The 18,995-nt window shown below is 31.4% G+C and overlaps 3 protein-coding genes across 4 annotated transcripts; 1 reads left to right on the forward strand and 2 right to left on the reverse strand.

Annotated features, from left to right (window-relative positions):
* Nucleotides 1-826: 826 nt before the first annotated feature.
* On the forward strand, nt 827-3,534 carry LOC112755692 (uncharacterized). 2 transcript variants are annotated; one of them, XM_025803943.3, is made up of 4 exons: nt 827-1,065; nt 2,147-2,269; nt 2,911-3,013; nt 3,111-3,534. In XM_025803943.3, exons 1-4 carry the CDS (start codon nt 971-973, stop codon nt 3,342-3,344), a joined length of 555 nt encoding a protein of 184 aa, XP_025659728.1. In that variant the 5' UTR covers nt 827-970; the 3' UTR covers nt 3,345-3,534. The 2 variants fall into 2 exon arrangements, with proteins under 2 accessions (XP_025659728.1, XP_072053740.1); XM_072197639.1 differs by lacking the exon at nt 2,147-2,269.
* Nucleotides 3,535-4,330: 796 nt separating this feature from the next.
* Nucleotides 4,331-7,504, reverse strand: LOC112755694 (adenine nucleotide transporter BT1, chloroplastic/mitochondrial). The gene is made up of 3 exons (XM_025803945.3): nt 6,579-7,504; nt 5,245-5,406; nt 4,331-5,133 (listed from the first exon to the last, which is right to left on the reverse strand). The coding sequence occupies exons 1-3, from the start codon at nt 7,185-7,187 to the stop codon at nt 4,660-4,662; spliced, it is 1,245 nt and encodes a 414-aa protein (XP_025659730.1). The 5' UTR covers nt 7,188-7,504; the 3' UTR covers nt 4,331-4,659.
* Nucleotides 7,505-12,323: 4,819 nt separating this feature from the next.
* Nucleotides 12,324-18,837, reverse strand: LOC112755696 (uncharacterized). The gene is made up of 14 exons (XM_025803948.2): nt 18,653-18,837; nt 18,266-18,402; nt 17,973-18,109; nt 17,589-17,734; nt 17,303-17,382; nt 16,942-17,199; nt 16,278-16,388; nt 15,988-16,110; nt 14,961-15,082; nt 14,797-14,866; nt 14,015-14,107; nt 13,664-13,791; nt 12,877-13,018; nt 12,324-12,760 (listed from the first exon to the last, which is right to left on the reverse strand). Exons 1-14 carry the CDS (start codon nt 18,783-18,785, stop codon nt 12,626-12,628), a joined length of 1,815 nt encoding a protein of 604 aa, XP_025659733.1. The 5' UTR covers nt 18,786-18,837; the 3' UTR covers nt 12,324-12,625.
* Between the last annotated feature and the right edge of the window lie 158 nt (nt 18,838-18,995).

The raw sequence follows: 18,995 nt of genomic DNA on the forward strand, positions 1-18,995 counted from the left end.
GAAATCCTTTTGAAAAAGGAAGTTATATATTCACGCGTTGATTAATTGAAAAATCTGTAAAACAGGCGCGTGAAACATACGTCTAAAGAGAAGCGCGTTTTAGGAATAAGGAATATTGAGGCCTTGTAAGACTTGTATAGAAAAAAGACTTGTACGTAAAGATTTTCTGTAAAATTTAATTTAGATATTTGAATGAAGTCCTACATTAATTCCAAAAAAAAATATGTAATATATTAAATTGAATTGATTCGATACATAATTAATGTATAAATTGTATCTAATAAATTAATAAATATTTATTTTTAAATATTTAATTTCACAAATATTATATAATATTTATATTATAATAAATTATTTTAAAACAAAAATAATATCATATAATATTAAAAATAATTAATTCTAATGTAAAATATATATTTTAAATATATATTCGAAAGATAACTTAAATTCAACTTAAAAATTATACCAAATAAAAATAATATACCCAAATATAAAACAATACACTGTAAACGTGGATAAGATTTTAGATTGAGTCGATGTTAAACATTTAAACTAAGTTAATTTGAGGTTGATGAAGAGATTGTATAAAAAAAATGAGTAAATAATTATTTTGATAGCTAAAAGATTTTGATTTTGATAAAATAGACCTTAATTTTTGTTGATAAAATAAATTTTTAAATATCAACCCCATTTAACAAATAGTATGGGCTATTTTGTCAAAATTAAATATTTTTAATGCTAAAATGACTATATACTAAAAAAATGTATACCTTAGGCCATATTTTAATTTTTTATTTTTAAATTGATCCAGTCCGTCAATGAAAACATTGAAAAGAATCCAATCTGAACCGAAGGGTTTTATGGTAAAACCGCAAAGTCTTCCTCACGAGTTTGCCTCTTCACTTTCCAAACACGAGAGAGTTCAGAGAACATTTCAGAAAAGAGGAAGAAGAGGAAGGAGGCGCTAAAAATGTCGTTTATGAGAGGAAATTTGCTCTCTAAGACTAAAAAACTCGTCAAGGGAATGGCCAAGGCCGAACCCCTCTGGCTCAAAGCCATGGAAGAGTCAGTTACTTTCTCTCTTCCTTTCTTATTATTGGGATTTATGTTTGAACCCTGATTTTGGATTCAATCTCTTCAACTACTGCAATTAATTGGGCATTTAACATGGCTTCAGTCAAATATTTTGCTTTCAGATTTCAGTTTAGATTGTAAATTTATTTATGTATTTATTTATTTTTTTCTGGGTGGGAACAATGTTATTTGCTGGGAAATTTTAAAGGGGCGCGATGCAAATCATTCAATTTGAACGCATGAATAATTAGGACATGAATTGAAGATGTGTTTGTTCATGATTATATACTCAACGCCCTAGCTTAAAGAAACAATCATATTAACCCTGAGGCATAGAAGGCATTGCAATAGCTAGGAAAATTACCAAACAGTGGAAGCTTTAACATGGCTGGACTCATAATTCTTGTCAAATTTAGGTTTTTTATATCAATCATGAGAAGCCTTGTGCATTTTATTTCATATTATTGTTAATGTTATAATTATTTTCTTTTTTCATTCTCACTGAATCAATGTAAGCATTTTTAGGTTGGTTATTATTTACTTAATTCTTCAAGTTGTGTGATACCAATCTTCTAATGCTGTAGAGGCAGAATCTTGCCTTAGGCAGTTTAGTTATGTTCGACAAAGGATTTCGGAGGCCCCAGTATTTAAGAGAGTATCAAATGCAGAATAGTCATTTAGCTAGAGAGGTAGAGGGAAGCTTAAGAAAATTATAAGGAAAATTATTTTTAAAAAAATTAAATTTAATGGGTTGAAGTTTGAATATGGTTATGATTCACAATAGAGTAAGTGTATCTAATGGAGGGTAGTCTTATAGCTAGAGATAGAGAATGAGACATAGGAAATTATATGGGAAGTTATTGAAAAACTTTACATACAAGTTGTTTAGACATGGATATGATTCACAAAAGAGTATATTGACGGCATTTGATCCATGTAGTTTATTCCACCTAATGAGACAAAGCATAGCTGTTGTTATCGTAGTTGTAGTAGTGTTAATATTTTTCATGGTCATTTTTTTTCCCATAAGGGTGACCACTTTCCTGTATTCTCTTCTGACTGTGTTTACTAGAGCTCCACCAGCAACATTTCCTCGAGCAGAGGGTAAAATTCAAACCATTACTCTTCCTGAGGATGCCTACGTGAAGAAATTTTACAAAAAATATCCGGATTCGAAATACCATGATCCAATCAAGTATGCCCTTTTTCTCCTACCTCTGTGTATCCAGTTACAATATTCAAGCATCAATCATTCTTTGTGTTGTCGTGTGATGTACTGCTATCTTGATGAGTTTGGTTTCTACAGTGTGATATGTATGATGTGGTCATGAGGGGACTGAGTAGCTAAATATGCATTGTTGAACTAGTCATGTTGTGAACAGTGTCAGCCAAGCCAATAGCCTGTTCGCAACTTTGCACTTGAACAGTATGAAAGAGTCTATAAGTTTTTTGGGCTGCTATCTGATTATTTTGTGCTTTCTTATGTTTTATGATAGTTGTGTGGTCCTCAAACCTCAAGTGCTATTTTTCCAATACAAATATGGCATGGTTCACATTGTTTCTCAAGTTATGTGTTAGCGCTATTGTTAATCTGTGCCGCACATACATAAAAAAAGGGATTAAGTTATGCTGGTTTTAGCAATTTTCTAAGAATCCTAAATCCGTCATTGGAATATCTTTTAAATACTTCCAAAGAGTAGTGTACTGTAAAAATTTCAAGTTGCCTCCAGTTTTGTCATGAAGTCTCGTACGTAGCATAGCCCTTGTCTGCATGTCTATGCTATTTAGCATCAAATGTTGTAGTCAATGATTCCTTTGTATGTAATGTTGGAACAGGATATCTGCTTTTGATCATCCTCCGTCACGTATATATGCCTTGAGGGTTCTTGAGTTGAAAGAGCAGGGCATAAATGAGGAACAAGCAATGGCTGTAGCTGATGTATGTAACCTGAAATTTCCTGCATATGATGATCATTCTACAATCTGTTTTCTCCCTTTTGTCCTCTAATGATTAGTTGAAATTTCTTCTTTCTTAGATGGAATATCTGGCAGAGAAGAAGGAAAAGAAGAAAGCATATGCTCGCTTGAAGCAAATTGCGCGTCTTCAAGGAAAGAAACCTCCTCCAAACCCATATCCCAGTGCCATCAAGGAGATACAAGCCGAGGAGAGGAAATACGTTCGTGATCGTTTCCACAATCCCAAGATACGCGAAATTCTGGAGCAACAAAAAGCGGAGGCAAACCAGAGATTTGGAGATAGTGGTTGGTAATGTATAGGCTAAGTTACAACGTATTGAGACTTTATCTCTTGATCAAATGAGCTATAACAATAATATTGGCCAATTAGCTACTGGAGTGCATGCCATAACATTAAAGGTGGGATTATCATTTGTCGCATTAGGTTGAATGCACTAACAAATTGTGTCAAAATTTTATTCAAGCATCATTCTACCAACAAAAGTGTTTAGTTGCAAACCTTTACTATTAGTTAAGGTTCCGTTAGCTATCTACTTTGTTGTTAATTTGTCTGTTAAGTGGTTTGTTTATGTTGGATTTTGTTTGCATAAGTATGAAAATTTTTCCGTCATAATTCAACATTAAGGATCTGTTAAGTGGTTTAGAAATATTTGCCAATGTTTTTAGAGTTTGGCAATGTTATATAGCATTCTTTTTACCAGTTTCATCTAGTAAGATTGAAATTCTAGTGCAAATAGTTAGATTCATTTGTAACATTTGAAAGTTTAACCTTCACAGTTTATAGCATTGTAAAATACTTAATCAGTCATTACAATTTATGAACGGAGAAAAAAACGAGAAAGTGATCTCCAAACCATTCGAGCAATGTGTGCTGTGTCAAAACATAATTTCTTCTAAAAATGATTTCCTAAGCGTTATTATTTTTGGGCATAATATACATTCCATTATTATCTTATGGACATATCATGCCACACCAAATATATATGCCGTTTACATGGTTGAATATAAAAGTAACCTACTTTCAAAAATCTTTTTGAGAAAAGCTCATTCAAATAAGGGTCTATAGCACGAGAAGAGATGAAATTTCTCAACAAAACATAAAAATATATCTTAGTACCAAGTAACAAAAGAAATAAAATTAAAATCGTTGCCAGCATCCATTTCTCTGACAACTAAATTGATGTCCTACAAATATTTCAAGGACCAATTTTCACCCGTAACCATTATTATTTTAAGATTCAAACTTTAGTGGGAAGCTAAAAATAACAGACAAGAGAAATGAAAAACTCTATGAACATGATAGCACAACCACCCTTTATCCTTTTGGGTCTTTTACACTGTAACAATGAGCAGTTAGTAAGAAACCAAGTACTGACTACCAAATATAGCTAGGTGCCACTAGAAATGATTGCAAAAAACAAGCCATAATTCCATTCTCAATTGCCTATCAAAACTGAATAGAGGATAAAAAAGAATCCAATAATCTAAAAGAAATCCAAAATAATTTAACCAAGTAGTCATTTGAAGGGGAAAAAATTGCACCTCTTCCTCTTAATAGCAATCTTAGGTCATTGCTTTATAAGCCTTAGATAGCTAAATAAACTCATTCTATTCTTCATCATCATCCTCTACTAGTATCCTCTTGCAAGCTTCATAGCACATGAAAGAGATACCTGCAGCTGGCACCAACTTCATGCAGCTAGGTCCCAACCCTCGATACAATCCTTGAATACCTTCTTGTTCAAGTATGCTTGCAAGGGCATGAACAACATTCTTGTAAACTTGCCTTCCACTGAGTGCCCCCACTTGCATATGCTTGCGAGCCACTTCGAGTGGAAAAGTTGCGCTACTCGATATGGCACCAGCAGCGGATCCTATCAAGAGCGTTTCAATGTTTCCAATCTTGTCTTGTTTGAAGATTTTCTTGTATGCTTTTCTTAATGTGTCGTATGCAAAGTAGTTGGTGGCAGAATATGGAATTACACCAATAAGACTTGGGGCGAGTCCTCGATAAAGTTCACCAGGACCTTCTTGTTGAATTATTTTCAAGAATGCATCAACTAAACCATTATAAACACCTCTCTGCAAAATCACCAACGCAGCTTAAATTTTGTTTCCAATTTTCGGTATGATGCTTAGAAGATACATATTGAAAAGAAAATCACACTCTGGTTTGATTTTATAAGTGTGCACCTGGATGGTCAGTCGAGTTTTGACCAACTCTAGAGGATATGTGCATATAGTTGAACTAACTCCGGCACAGGCACCTGCAATCAATGACGCAGGAATAGGAAGCATGGCCTGCTCCCCAGGCTTTGGTGACAGATTCTTGTTAACTGTGTCATAAGCAAATAGCTGTGCAGAAACAAATGAAATATAATGAGACAGATGAGCATTAGTGCAAGAGTAGATTTGATCACTATCTAAAAGACAACAACTCTTTTCAAGATGTGAATTGTTAATATATAAAAAAACGGGTCACAGAAGAAAATGTTTGAAACAAGCATAACTTGTCATGGTTTGAAAGATGAATTTTTATCTTTTTAAAGTTTTATTTAAAGAGTAAACAAAAGATAATGAGATTCGATGCTTTTCTTTCCTGAAAACAAAGCATATTCCCTTAATTGCAAATATGGGACTTCTCATCATGCGTATGATTTTGGTATTCCATCACTAAAATAAATTAACCAAGCTCATCATGCCATCCCCACCAAAAAAGCAAATCTACAAAGATCAAATAGCTACACCAAAATACGGCCAACGAAAGTGATAATAAACACTTCAGTTTATGCTGAAAATAAAAGGTAATTAACCTCATTAAAAGACATGAAAACTATGGAAATCTAGTGAAGAGGATTAAAGGATAAAGATTCTGAGCTACTTAAATTAAGTGATCATGGATGCATTAGAGACAAGTTGCATTTTGACCTTTCTAAAGGGCCATCTAATATGCTTAAACACTCGTCCAACCTGAGGCAGTGGATCCTCTCAATTCGAAAATCCACTTGGCCCTTTCAAGTCATGTGGATTTTCATGGTTAATTGACAAAATGGCCATAGCATAGATGCACAAGAGTATCGAAAACAAGAGAGTTAAAAAAAAAAAGGCTCTTTATCAACATTATTGAAAATATGATTTAACACAACCAGCTTCAGGATCTATGAGGTAATAAAGGAGATGCAACATATAAAATTGAAAGTTAGGCATAACATTTTGACAGCATAACATTCAACTACTTGTAACAAATATGTATAGCATAGTAGCACATGCTACATGAATTGAAGGCTATAACAGACATCTATACTTAGTAGAAAACCTTTAGAGATAGATTACTTCACAAACTACCTATTAGTATTATCATTCAGATGAATTATTCTACTATTCATTGATAAATTTTTTGATCATACATATAGCTAACCAACAAATACTCATTCAATTTCTTACAGATACAACAAATTGATCTTAAAACTTATAACTAACAACTACATACAACAAAAAGCATTGAAAATGCATAATATATTTATTACCTCAATAGCCTTGCTAGGAGCAACCCTGATGACATTGACAAAATTACCCCTGAACAATCCCTTCCAGCCATCAGTCTTCATGATATTCTGAAACACCTCACCTGTTGAATGGCCACTACTCCCAACCATCAAATGAGTTCTTATTGTCTCCAATGGCGCCACGCAAGTTCGCGAAATTGCACCCGCGAATGCACCACTAATCAACCTCCTCAGTGAAGGGTTCTTCACCTTAACCTTCATCTTAACCCCAAAAAACCCAGCCTTTTTCTTCTTCCCCTTAACACCTTCCTCTTCCTCCATAACTAACTCCTCCGATTCAGAAACAATCTTCACTTTCCCTTCTGAATGCACGTACTTCACGTACAACTCAGTGCAGGGGATTCTGACTCCATTGTTGCTTCCTTGGGAATCAGAAGAGGGAGAAGGTGTAGGGTTTGGTGCACCAAACCCCATTCCCATTTGACCTACGCTTGCGAACAATCCACCTGGGTTGAGAGCCCATTCAGAATGAGAAGAACCTAAACCGGAAACAGAGAGAAAAAACCAATCGTTTTGTTTTCGGTTATCATCATCGTGGTGAAATCGCTGAATTCCTGTTCTTCCACCCATGAATTGATGAACCTAAAACCTTGTGTGACAAAACCTGTTATTCCTTTCCTCCCCAGTTCCCAAGGTTTAATAAATAAATAAAATAATTAAAAAATAAAAATGATTTTAGCTTGGAAGGGTTGGTGAACGAGAGGGATATTAAGAAGGAAAAACTGTTAAATGGGAAAGGCGATGAAAACGAGAGAGATAATATAAGGTGGCGGCAGCTACAGAGAGGTGTTAGGTGAACGTGAATCTTTCTTAGCGTAGCGCTGCTCTCTCTCTCTCTCTCTCTCTCTCTCTCTTTCAAGTGTTCAACACATTAGAAAGAGTAGTAGAAATGTGGATCTGTCTTATGTTATTTATACTTGCAAATTTGATTGATTCATGTACTTTATTTCGTTGTTACTTGTATGTTGTATCGACATCATATGATTTTTTTTCTTTCCCCATTTTTGTTAAATAAATAAATTAAAGCAAATTTATCATATTATTATTTATAAAAAAGGATTTCATGAAATGTTTTTATTTGATGTGAACGTTTTCTTAATTCAAAAAACTAAAATTAGAGGACCAATCCCTGTTATTTTTTGGTTTGGTTGGAAGTCTGGGTTGGTGTAACGAAGTTTGGGAAGTGAATTCAAAGAGATATATTCTTCTTTATTTGACATAGTTTGACGTGTTTTGTACCTACTTTTTTTTTTTTTTTGGTGACTCTGTTTTTAGCTAGTTGATGTCGCTGTCTCAGATTTTAAGGTTAACTTTTATACTTTCTAGTTTCTATACATTGAGGAAGTAATTGGCTTACATTTACACTATGTTTGGTTAGAAAAAAAATGAGTACAAAGAAAATGATGAATAGAAAGAAAATGAATAGAAAATATTTTTTTTTTGTTATAAAAAAAACATTGTATGGGTCTTATTTAAAAAATTTTCTTTTCATCTCAAGCAAAAAAACAAAAAAAAAACTTTTTATATTTTTATTTTTCAATACTCCTCTTAGTTATATTATTATTAATAATTATAAATATAAATTTAATTTTAATATATTATTATAATAAAAATTTATATTTAAGCATTATATGTATTAAATAAATAATTTAAATTAAATATATAAAATTATAATATTTTATAATATTTATAAAATATAATAAAATATAAATAAATAAAAATATTTATACTTTATTTTATGATAAGGATATTAATATAATTTTATACTATTATAATTTTTTTTTATTTTTTTTATTCAAACAGAAGATTTTTTTTATTTTTTTTATCTATTTTCTATTCATTCAAAAAATATACAAATAACTCCACTTTTTTTTTTCTTCTTTTTTTTTTCTCTTATTTTCTTTTCTTTCATTTTCTTTTCTACATCCAAACAAAATGTTAATAATTTATTAAAGAGTAACAGGATATTTGAAAATTCTTTATAACTCAATTTTTATAGAAATTGAATTCAATTCCAGTATTTAAAACAAAATAATTAAATTAGTTTAGATAGAATTCAATTCAATTCTATTATTTTTTCTCAAAATCAATTCCGACCTAAATAGGTCCGATTTAAAATTCTATTCCATTGTAATTTTACTTAAAACTTAAAATGTTTAAAATATCCTTATAACCTAATTACTTCTTCTTAACTTTTGTCATTCACATTCTCTTAACGTCCCTCACTTTTTAACACACGGTCTTTTTTCTCTTACCATCTTCATTATCTTCCCTTCCATTCTCTTTCATTTCTTTTCCTTTAAGTCACTTAATATAATATGTACTTATTTTTTGAAAGGTCTACTATATAAATCTAAAAAAATTATCCACACATATAGATTTTATGTGTTTAACTTAGATTAATGACACTAAACGTTTGTCAATATATCTTAACATTTTAAGTGAAGTTGTGTCAATCATGACACTAACAAAAAGTAGCATAATTTTGTTCCATTTTAATAACATGAATTAATTGCTATAATTTAACTAATTGTTATAATTTAACGTTAATATCTAGTTTTGTTTTACTTGCTATGTCTTTAAACCATTTAACAAATTAGTTCTTGATAGTTCATATTTATTTTTTATTGTTGGTTTGTTGTTGGAACCAAACATGAAGAACCATTTATTTTTTTTATTAATAATAATATTTTTTAAATTTAATATTTTTAGATTAATCTATTTTTTTAAAAGAAGTAAACAAATTTAGTTAAAAAATATCATTTATAATTATTGTATATAATTTAATATATAAATATATTTATTATTTAAATATGATGTTATAATAATAAAAAATAAAATTATCTATTATAAAATTTTAATTCATTTGATAAATATTTTAAACACTAGAATTCAATTCAATTCTATAGTTTTACTAATTCATTCTAAACATTAGAATTCAATTCAATTATATACTATTAAAAATTTTCAAATAGGCTGTAAAATATAATTTTTATCTCTAAAATTTGTAAAAAATTTTAAAAATATTTCTAAATTTATTTTATTTCAATTTTATTTTTGAAATTTTTTATTTGAATCAAATATATTCCTGACAGCTAAATTTTCAAAAAATTTAAGACCAATCCTCATATAATAATACATGACAACTATATCTGATTTGCTTGTGTTAAAAGTTGTCTTGTAAATTATTGCAAAATTATCCTAAATCTTTTGAAAAGTTAGTCACCAGAAGTATATTTGAATTTTGATGCAAATAAAAATTTTTTGAGATAAAATTAAAATAAAATAAAATTTAAAAATATTTTTAAAATTTTTAACAAATTTTAAAAATAAAAAAATGCTTTATTTTTTATTAAAATACTTGAAAGTTGTGTCAGCATTATGATAGAGAAATAGTTTGTATTAAATTGGTAACGTTAAGGAAAAAAAAATCCAAACTTGTCTTGTTTAATTTTTACTAATTATTATAATAATTAATAAAAATTAAATAAAATAAATTTTGACTATTTTTAATTAATTATTTTTGTTATTAAATATTTTTTATGTTAAATATTATTATTATGTAGATAAATATGAATCATCAATCAGCAACGAATTTGGAAATCAATATCCATATCAATAAATAAGAGGTATTTAAAGATTTTGGTAGATTGAGGTAAGAATATTTTTGGTATTTAGATAAAGATTATTTGATAATAAAAAATGTTATGAAAAAAAAAGGAATCAGCACCAAATCAATTACTAAAATAATAATGTGATCTTAAAAAAAAAAGTATAACCAAAAAAGGAAGAAACTATTAAATTGGATTTTATTTAAAAAAATAAGAAATAACCATAAATTCTATAACCAAAAAAGGAAGGAAATGTTGTATTGGATTTTAATTTTTTTAAAAATAACAAATAATTCTTTTGGGTATATACAAATAAAGAATTTAATTTTTGTGCATTATTAACATTAAAGAATTTTTTACAAATAACTAATTATATATATTAGCACATCAATAAAAAAAACTAATTTTAAAACTCATAACTTATAAAATTATGCAAAAATTTGATTAAATAATCATATATAGAAATAGCAGAACGAATTTTTTTTTTTTAGTCCGCTTAAGCAAGTGTCGGGGGTTCGAATCCCGCCTTGTGCATGCAGCAACCCATTGGCCAGCGGCAAACCCTTAAATGGAGCTCAGTACCGCGACGGATTAGTCCTTGACCTGCCGGGTTGGGGGATACCGTGGGAAACCAAAAAAAAAAAAAAAAGAAATAGCAGAACGAGTCAAACTCACAATAAAAAACGGGTCAAATTAAAATTTAAAATCCTCAAAAAAAAAAAAAAAACCCAAACTTGCACAGTCAAATTCACATATTTCGGTAGAGGAGGACAGACCAACCTATTAAGCCAAAAGTTATTCTTTTCTTAATAAAAGAATTATTAGTGATACAAAAATTAATAATTGTATAATTTTTAAATATATTATTTTTTTTTTCAGGTTATTTCATAGCATTTTTAAGTTTGTCAAAAATTAATCCATCGCAGATTTAAACTCTATTATGAATGAATCGTTGCATGCACAACAAGGCATGTTTCAAACTTTTTTTATTTTTTTTTTGTTTTTGATTTTATTTATTTTATTTTACACTTTCATGTATATATTTAAATGATATGATTTGTTTTTTAAAATAAAAAGATTTTATTGACGAATATTATTTTAAATATTTTTTTAAAGTTCAAAATTAAAAAAAAATAGTAAAACTATTTTTTATTTGTATTTTTTTAATTATAATTTTTTAAATTAATTTTATTACTTTATTTTAAAAAACTTAAGCAAGCTAGCATTTTAAATTGGCTTGTAGAGCAGGCCGCCTTCTTCCCCCTTTCTCTTTCTTGAACAGCCTTCGCGGGGACGGACTATCCTTTGTCACCCCTAATCATATAATAGGGTAATACTATTTAGTAATCTACCTATTTTATTTTATACAGAAGCATTACTTATCTCAATTTTTAATTAATCTATCGATAATATTAGAGAGATAATAATCTAAAGTTAATTTATTTAATTTAATATCTATAATTTTATATATGTAACATTTATAATTATACGCTTATTATATTTAATTACTCAATTATTCTAATAATAATTAAAAAATAAATAAATAAATAATTAAAAATACAAAATATGATCATTTTAAATTATTTTAGGCTAATTTTTTATTGCCTCCTAACATTTTTTGTTAGTCTACCATTATGACCAATTCTATAATTTGTTTTTCACGTTAATTACTATAATTTTTCTCCAAATATAAAGATCTACAATTTCAGAAAAATTAAGAAATCCAAAGTGTACTACATGCATAAAAGAGATTATAATTGTGAATGCCATTTAGGAGAATGCGTAAAATATTATATTTAGACATAATTCGTACCGAAGCTAATTTGCTTTGTCACTCTTCCATATTGTTGGGCTATTCCTTGTGATCAAAGATAACAGTGAAGTTATTCAAATCCAGACCCAAAAAAGGTTACTTATAAACAATCGATTTTTCAGATCCCAAAAAGATAATAAATAAAAACGGAAAACCCCATCGATTTAACTAGCAAAAATAAGACCATCGATTTTTTAGCTTTTTTTAACCATGGGTAACTCTGTAAAAGGTAGCTTGCGTATCCATAAAAGAGAGATAAAAAATCTGCACAACACATAACACTGACAATGAAAAAGTATCAGAAACTACTGTTAAACTTGATGAATCAAAGTATCAAACAACAATTATGAGGATAATATTCAATATCCTTCAGCATTACTTGCACATTTTGGACTTTTCAAAGTACATATTTATCATATGCATTACTGCATTATTTAGAACCTATAGCTGTAAGGAATAAAGAATGAACATTATTATCACACTAACTAGATCACTCACCAACTTTTGCTTGTTTGGAATAACAAGCAGAGTTTAGGCCGTTGGAAAACAGTTATTTTGGTACAAATAGAATGAAAATCTTATTTTCAGATTGATGATGCCTCAGAGAGTAAGCTGCCACTAGATTTTTGAGATCTCCTACATTGCCTCTGAAAATAAGGGTGGACATCGCGAACTCCATCCAAGTACAATGGCGTTTGCATTTCTACAAGACGCGAAACCTACCAAGCATTCCAAGAAAGAGCCGATGTTAATGATGTTCTTTCAAAAGGTTAAAAAACATAACAAGCAGTGTTTTTGCTTCCATTGAAACTAAAAGCTGGGAGGTCATACTTACAGCTCTATGAAAGGCAAACATCTCTTCTTGACCGGATAATATGGATGTGATACCAACAGGAGTACCTCCTGAACCCACATTGCCTTCTGCTAAGACATCACGGCGAAGTTTAGCACCTTCGGTCTCTGTTTCAAACTGGAAACTGAAACCAAGACGAGATTGCGGAGGTTCAGTTAGCAATGCAACATTGATCACTAGAATACCACCAGCAACAGAGTTGATAAGCCTTATATAAGCACTAGTTTATACACTACTGAGAAAATTCTAATAAGATATACATAAATCAGTAGCTATTTATCAAATCTACGTGCCTTCTATCCCAAGTTTGATAGAAACCTGAGAACTAAAAAATTCAGATTTCAGATACAGGGTTATTTAGGGCCTCCAACTTTTTAACTAAATCAATAAAACATCACTTTTGGAACCTATCAGTACAAATACTGCATTTGCTAACAATAGATATTGGTGAAACTGTGACTAAAATTCCTTATTGCCTCGCCTCACATATTATGTATGATGCATTTTAGCAATTGTAACACGGTTTGTAAATCAGTCAACATAGACTTGCCGCACGCTTCCGGGATTTTGAAAATACCTAGATTTGGGAATTCAATGAAAAATGTTTATAATCTGAGCCATCTGTTCCCAGCTACATGGCATCAGAAGAAAATTTAAGACTACAAGAATAAGAATCAATTACCAGGTTAGAGCTCCTCTAAAGGATTCATACTTTTTAATCTGAAAGTTCTTTCTGCACAACATAAATAACACAAATCAACAAGGTTACCTCTCCAAGTCAAAAAGTGTGCCATCCTCAGTTCCTTGAAATAATTCATCAATTGAGGAGGATGCCAAGCAACAAAGGCAGCAATGATGATTGTACAACTCGTCAATTAGGGTTATAAATCTCCTTGCCTGAAAAGTAAAATATATACAATATAAAAATCAAAACAAGACAGGGCTATGCAGAAACAATTGTACTAATTCAATGCAATGGCTGTTATTTAGGAATATTCTATGAAATAATGCAGATACAGAGTGAGAGAATACGAGTTTCATAACCTAAAATTTCCCTTCATAGTAAAATAAGGCAATTATCAATACAGTTGAGGTCAACTCAACCTTTCAGTAACAATACCTTGTCACGGATGCGCATACTCATCACTGGAATATCAGATATGAAAACAGTGTGATAGTTTTTAGCAACTGCAATATAGTCAGCTGCACCCAACTGAAAGCCGAGAGAGAGAGAGTAAACAAGTTGTCGTATATGCACAAACACTAGAATAAAACTTGAAAGCAAGTTACATCATAAAAATGGGGATTAAGGAACAACAACAGAGCATGATATTGTACTATTCCTACCCTTTTCAGTTTTCAGAACCAAACCTCCCAAACATGGTCGTCTGCGGATGATTTATCTATCAAACTTTGAAGCTTAATTTGTTTTCTAACAATGATAACTCGCACTGTTATTACTCTAAATATTCATTGGTGCATGCTATAGCTACAGTAGTGGATAAATGATCATTTTGGGATCTGATTTTGCAATATATACCATACAAATAAATGAGGCTTTATGGATTTCACTCGAGCAATTCAAGCCACCTAGTATTCAACTAATACTTTATTAAAAAAAGGATTCTACATTGATCCAAATTTCTAATACAAGACTGTCAATACCCCTTACCCTGAGGCGAGTGTAGTTGACCCTAAGGTCATTGAGGCAAGATCAAAACCACATCAAGTAGGAATTTAATCACCAGATGTTCCATGTGAACTAACCAATTGGGGAGAGAGGAAAGAGAATAGGGGGTGGGGGGAGGGGGGGTGTAAATAAATAAATAAATAGAATCCCGTTTAACGACAGTGTTAGCTGGAAGAAAGTTGGAAATAACTGGACACAAAGAGACAATGTACCGGACGACCACAGAGATACTCAAACGTGAAGCGTGCAACTCCCTCACAACTTTCAGAAACCTCAAGTGTCCTGTCATTGAAACAAAAATTATATGATTCAAGGTTACTATTTGTCTATTTACCATTGTTTGACAGCACTAACTATAATTAGATTCGTAGAGTACCTTCCAAACATCACTGAGATGGTGTTGCTGATTATTCTTCCTCCAAACCTTCCTGTTACGTCATGCCACTTCTTCTCGAATTTATTGACAGCTTCTGGTTCAATGGGCCAGAAATAGTGCATCTACATTTGATTAACCATTAAAACTAAAATTGTTCCAATTAAGCATTATATATTAGCGCCTATCTTTTATAATTGTGCAACATGAATATAAAAAAATCAGCCACCAAGCCACCGTATAGGAATACATATGTGGTGTTCATGAAAAATTTTGATTATAATGCTATAAAAAGGTTTGATTATTCTACTGGGACAAGTTTTGATTATGATATGTTTCATTATTCTGGTAGCTGATTATTCTGTTGAAAAAGATGTGTGAAAGAACATGTATAAATATACACGAAGTTGATTTTTGGTGTTTATTGAGCATTTTTATATTTTTTTTACATAAAACAATAAACACAAAAAGATGAGTGAACAAACATGTATAAATATACACAAAACTTATTTTTGGTGTTTATTGAGCATTTTTATATTTTCTTTTATATAAAACAATAAACACAACAAGATTTATAACTTAGTGGTTAAAGAATTTGTAAAGGGTACGACTTGAAGAGACTAGATTCAATTCCTCACGTAAACCATTTTGGAATTATTTTTACAAATTGTGTGAGAGACAAATGTGAGAAAGACCAAAATATAAATCAAACTACCCCAATTCGCTTTATATATTGGTCTAGATTTAAATTTATCATAGTGAAGTATATGCTTACCAACTATTGATTATTTTCCTTTCTATTCATAACACAATATCAGCTCTTAATTATTACTTTTGAATGACTTTGTTAACTATATGTTGTAGATGACATATAAGAGAAATCAATGACCAGTTGACCACAATAGTTGAAAATAGAATTCAGAGGTGCATACCATCAATATACAAATATTCAAGAAAAGAAAATCATTGTTTTATAGCAAAGTTGACAATATGACATCCCATTTGTAAATAGATATCTTTAAATTCTCACCTGATTTGCTGATCTCTGTGCTATAAACCGACGGTAGTCAACTTCACTTCCTACTAATACATTCTCACAATGCTGTTCCAACTTGGATACAAGTTTTTGGAAGATTTCTCGTTGCATACCAGCCTGAACAAGCCAAATTATCCAAGAAAGAGAATAGGAAACAAATAAGACCTCATATCCAACAGGTCTGGATTCCAAGGCTCCTCCATCCCCACAACATAAAAAACACATCATCCTTGTAATAACTTGACCCACATGCAGCAAAAGAGAGACAAATAAAAAACACACACCTCATTTAAATCCTTCGGCGCTCGATTACTGGTTGCCACAATAATGGTTCCACTGCTCAGTAATCTGCTTAGAATTCCAGATAAAGCCACAATAGCAAATACATCAACAGTCTGAAATAGAGCATCAAAAAGTCATTATAATTTGCGATTCTGAAAGGATCAGATCAGCAAAAGCTACAAGTAGCATAGTGCAGAGAGTGCTCACAGAATGAATCAAATAGGCAGGACAAAACAATGGAAGAAAATCAACCCTACAAGCTAAAACAGTGATGCCTTAAAGCCTGCTTCCAGACAGTGTGATCTGGAGGCTGGAGGTAATGTGTACATAGGGGTGCAAAAAACTTATTTGCACAAAAGAAATCCAAGCACCTTATGCATAAAGAAATAGACAAGGGGTAGGGAAAGTGGAAAACCACATGAAGTTTACACCACCGTAAAGAATCCTTTCAAATGGATCACCAAAAACTTCTAAAAGTGGAAAGGAACAGTACATGCCCATTGTTAAGCAAGAAAACCAAACAGAATTATAATACATATGAAAATACCCCATTACATCCATTTTACTTTCTAAATAATTAAATCAGTCATGATGGCTTCTGAAAAAAATAACCTACAATACAAATAATGAGAATCTATTATAATACGATTTTACATTTTTATTTACCTGTATTTCATCAAAGCACAAAATACTAGCCCCCTTTCTGTCCTCTTCTTGATTCAGGAAAAATTCATCTGCTACAGCTGGAAGTATGTTTTTCATCTGCATCTCTTGCTTGTACCTTTCCTCTGCAGCTAGCCACTCCTTAGCTTTTGTGTCAAAAGGAAGATTCATAATCCAACCAGCAATGCTAGACTGCAAGGACTTCTCTTCCATTTGAGTTTTCCATATCTTGTGCATGTGTTCATTTATTCTAAGCATGGCCTGCATATTGATAGGAAAAGATTAAACTCTTTCTCTTTCAGCGCTACATTCACAGTAGTCTGACTAAAGAAACATGATAAATAGTCCAGGAAAAAATACTCACCTCATGGAAGTGATACCTTCTTCGATGTTTAACTATTCCCTCAGTGGCACTGTAAAACATGTCCATCAGCATTGTCTTCCCTTCGGCATTAAAAATGTGATCAAGATTATCAGAAAAAAAGTTGCAAAATAAAGCAGACATTATATGAAAACTGGAAGCTGATATAAATGATGTAAGCATAAACGTAAAGCATTATGATAACCATAAATTAAGTGGTGGTGAAGTTTGAACTACAGGTAACATAGAGATTCATCTGAAATAAAGAAAAATGAAAGAATGAAGTTACCTGTGCCAACATTGCCATATATGTAAAGTCCTTTTGGGGCTGGAGGAGCAGTAGGACGTCGACCAACTAGTGAATCCAACTTCTTCTCACGTTTCAGATATGACACCCATTTTCCGACCCCTGGCTCCATATTTTCTGGTTTCTTACTGAGTCACAAAAGACTTCTCCCTTTAATAAAATGTAACTAGTACAGAAAACATAATTTGAAGCAAAACTCAAAACAAGGAAACATCAACAAATTTCAAACCAAGGAAACATAAATGAAGCAAAATTAGAAACTCAGACAAAAATATAGGTTTGATTGAAAATTCTCAGAAGCAAACCGATCACATGCTTAAGCAGCAGGTTGAAACCAAATCACCTAAACTTTGACTCAAAATTTACCGGGAGGACCATCTATCAACAAGTTTATTGTTCAACCGCTTCCACCAATCCTCCTCTTTCTGCTGCTGCTCAACTTCCTCCGTGAGAAGCTTTCGCCGTTCACTCTCCCTACTCTTCTCCCATTCAGATAGTTTTAACTGCCACAAGTGGAAGACTATGATTTTAAAATCACATTGACAAAAACTTACAGAATCCTTGAACATCCATAACCAAGTAAAAAAGCACATTGCTAGGCACAAACGAAAGGATGAAGAAAGATTAGAATAGAACAAAATATCCAGTTCCAATTTTACATGATATTCTTCCATATCTTTCTCATACTTCTCCAACCTTGCAAGCAAGTTCTCAAGCTCTGAAGCAACACCCTCTTGGTATGGATCATGCTTCAACTTCCCTTGCTCCACTAGATTCTTATACTGCACAAGCGGCCCTGTAATGATACCAAAAAAAACTAACTAAATCAATTGACAAATTCAAATTCAATATTTAAAAATTAGAGCTATAAAATTGAACAGCTTTCTTCGCTATCTTTGCCACCACCGGAACCTATCATAAGAAAGGAACTTGCCTACCACGCAACCAACTAGAAATTGGTATAACAATGAATAATTAAGAGAATTTAACTTCATTTCGCGAAATAAAAATGAGAAAGAAATTGCAGAAGGTGGAGCTTGGTGAACCTGGACGGCTTTGTGGGCGAAGGAGAGAGTGATCGCAAAAAGAGCGAAGCGCATTGAAACGAAGCTTGGAAGCTGGGTTTGTTTCTGCAATGAGCTTCTTGGACTCAGAGAGAAGATAGAATATTCTTCTCATCTTTTTCCAAATCCGTAAACGAGGTTGCTTTTTGCGTTATGCTTTGAATGCGATCATAAAGAATGCAGGTAGCTCGTAACATAAGAGAGGGACAAGTAGAGTTGAGAAAGAAGGAAGGTAGATGGCGATTGACGTGGCCGTTTCTGTTACCACCAAAATTTGTCAGGCAAAGTATAGGGTGGACCTTTTTTAAGAATTTTCGTCGCATGA

This window comes from Arachis hypogaea, chromosome 6 (genome assembly GCF_003086295.3).
Source record: "Arachis hypogaea cultivar Tifrunner chromosome 6, arahy.Tifrunner.gnm2.J5K5, whole genome shotgun sequence".
NCBI lineage: Eukaryota > Viridiplantae > Streptophyta > Magnoliopsida > Fabales > Fabaceae > Arachis > Arachis hypogaea.

Coding starts and splice junctions, on each gene's coding strand:
- LOC112755692 (XM_025803943.3), top strand. CDS start 971: ATGTCGTTTATGAGAGGAAATTTGCTCTCTAAGACTAAAAAACTCGTC. Junction 2,270..2,910: donor AAATACCATGATCCAATCAA/GTATGCCCTTTT, acceptor ATGTTGGAACAG/GATATCTGCTTTTGATCATC. Junction 3,014..3,110: donor AAGCAATGGCTGTAGCTGAT/GTATGTAACCTG, acceptor CTTCTTTCTTAG/ATGGAATATCTGGCAGAGAA.
- LOC112755694 (XM_025803945.3), bottom strand. CDS start 7,187: ATGGGTGGAAGAACAGGAATTCAGCGATTTCACCACGATGATGATAAC. Junction 5,407..6,578: donor CTCCTAGCAAGGCTATTGAG/GTAATAAATATA, acceptor GTTTCTGCACAG/CTATTTGCTTATGACACAGT. Junction 5,134..5,244: donor AAACTCGACTGACCATCCAG/GTGCACACTTAT, acceptor GTGATTTTGCAG/AGAGGTGTTTATAATGGTTT.
- LOC112755696 (XM_025803948.2), bottom strand. CDS start 18,785: ATGAGAAGAATATTCTATCTTCTCTCTGAGTCCAAGAAGCTCATTGCA. Junction 17,383..17,588: donor ATATGGCAATGTTGGCACAG/GTAACTTCATTC, acceptor TTAATGCCGAAG/GGAAGACAATGCTGATGGAC. Junction 14,867..14,960: donor ATCTCAGTGATGTTTGGAAG/GTACTCTACGAA, acceptor TTTCAATGACAG/GACACTTGAGGTTTCTGAAA.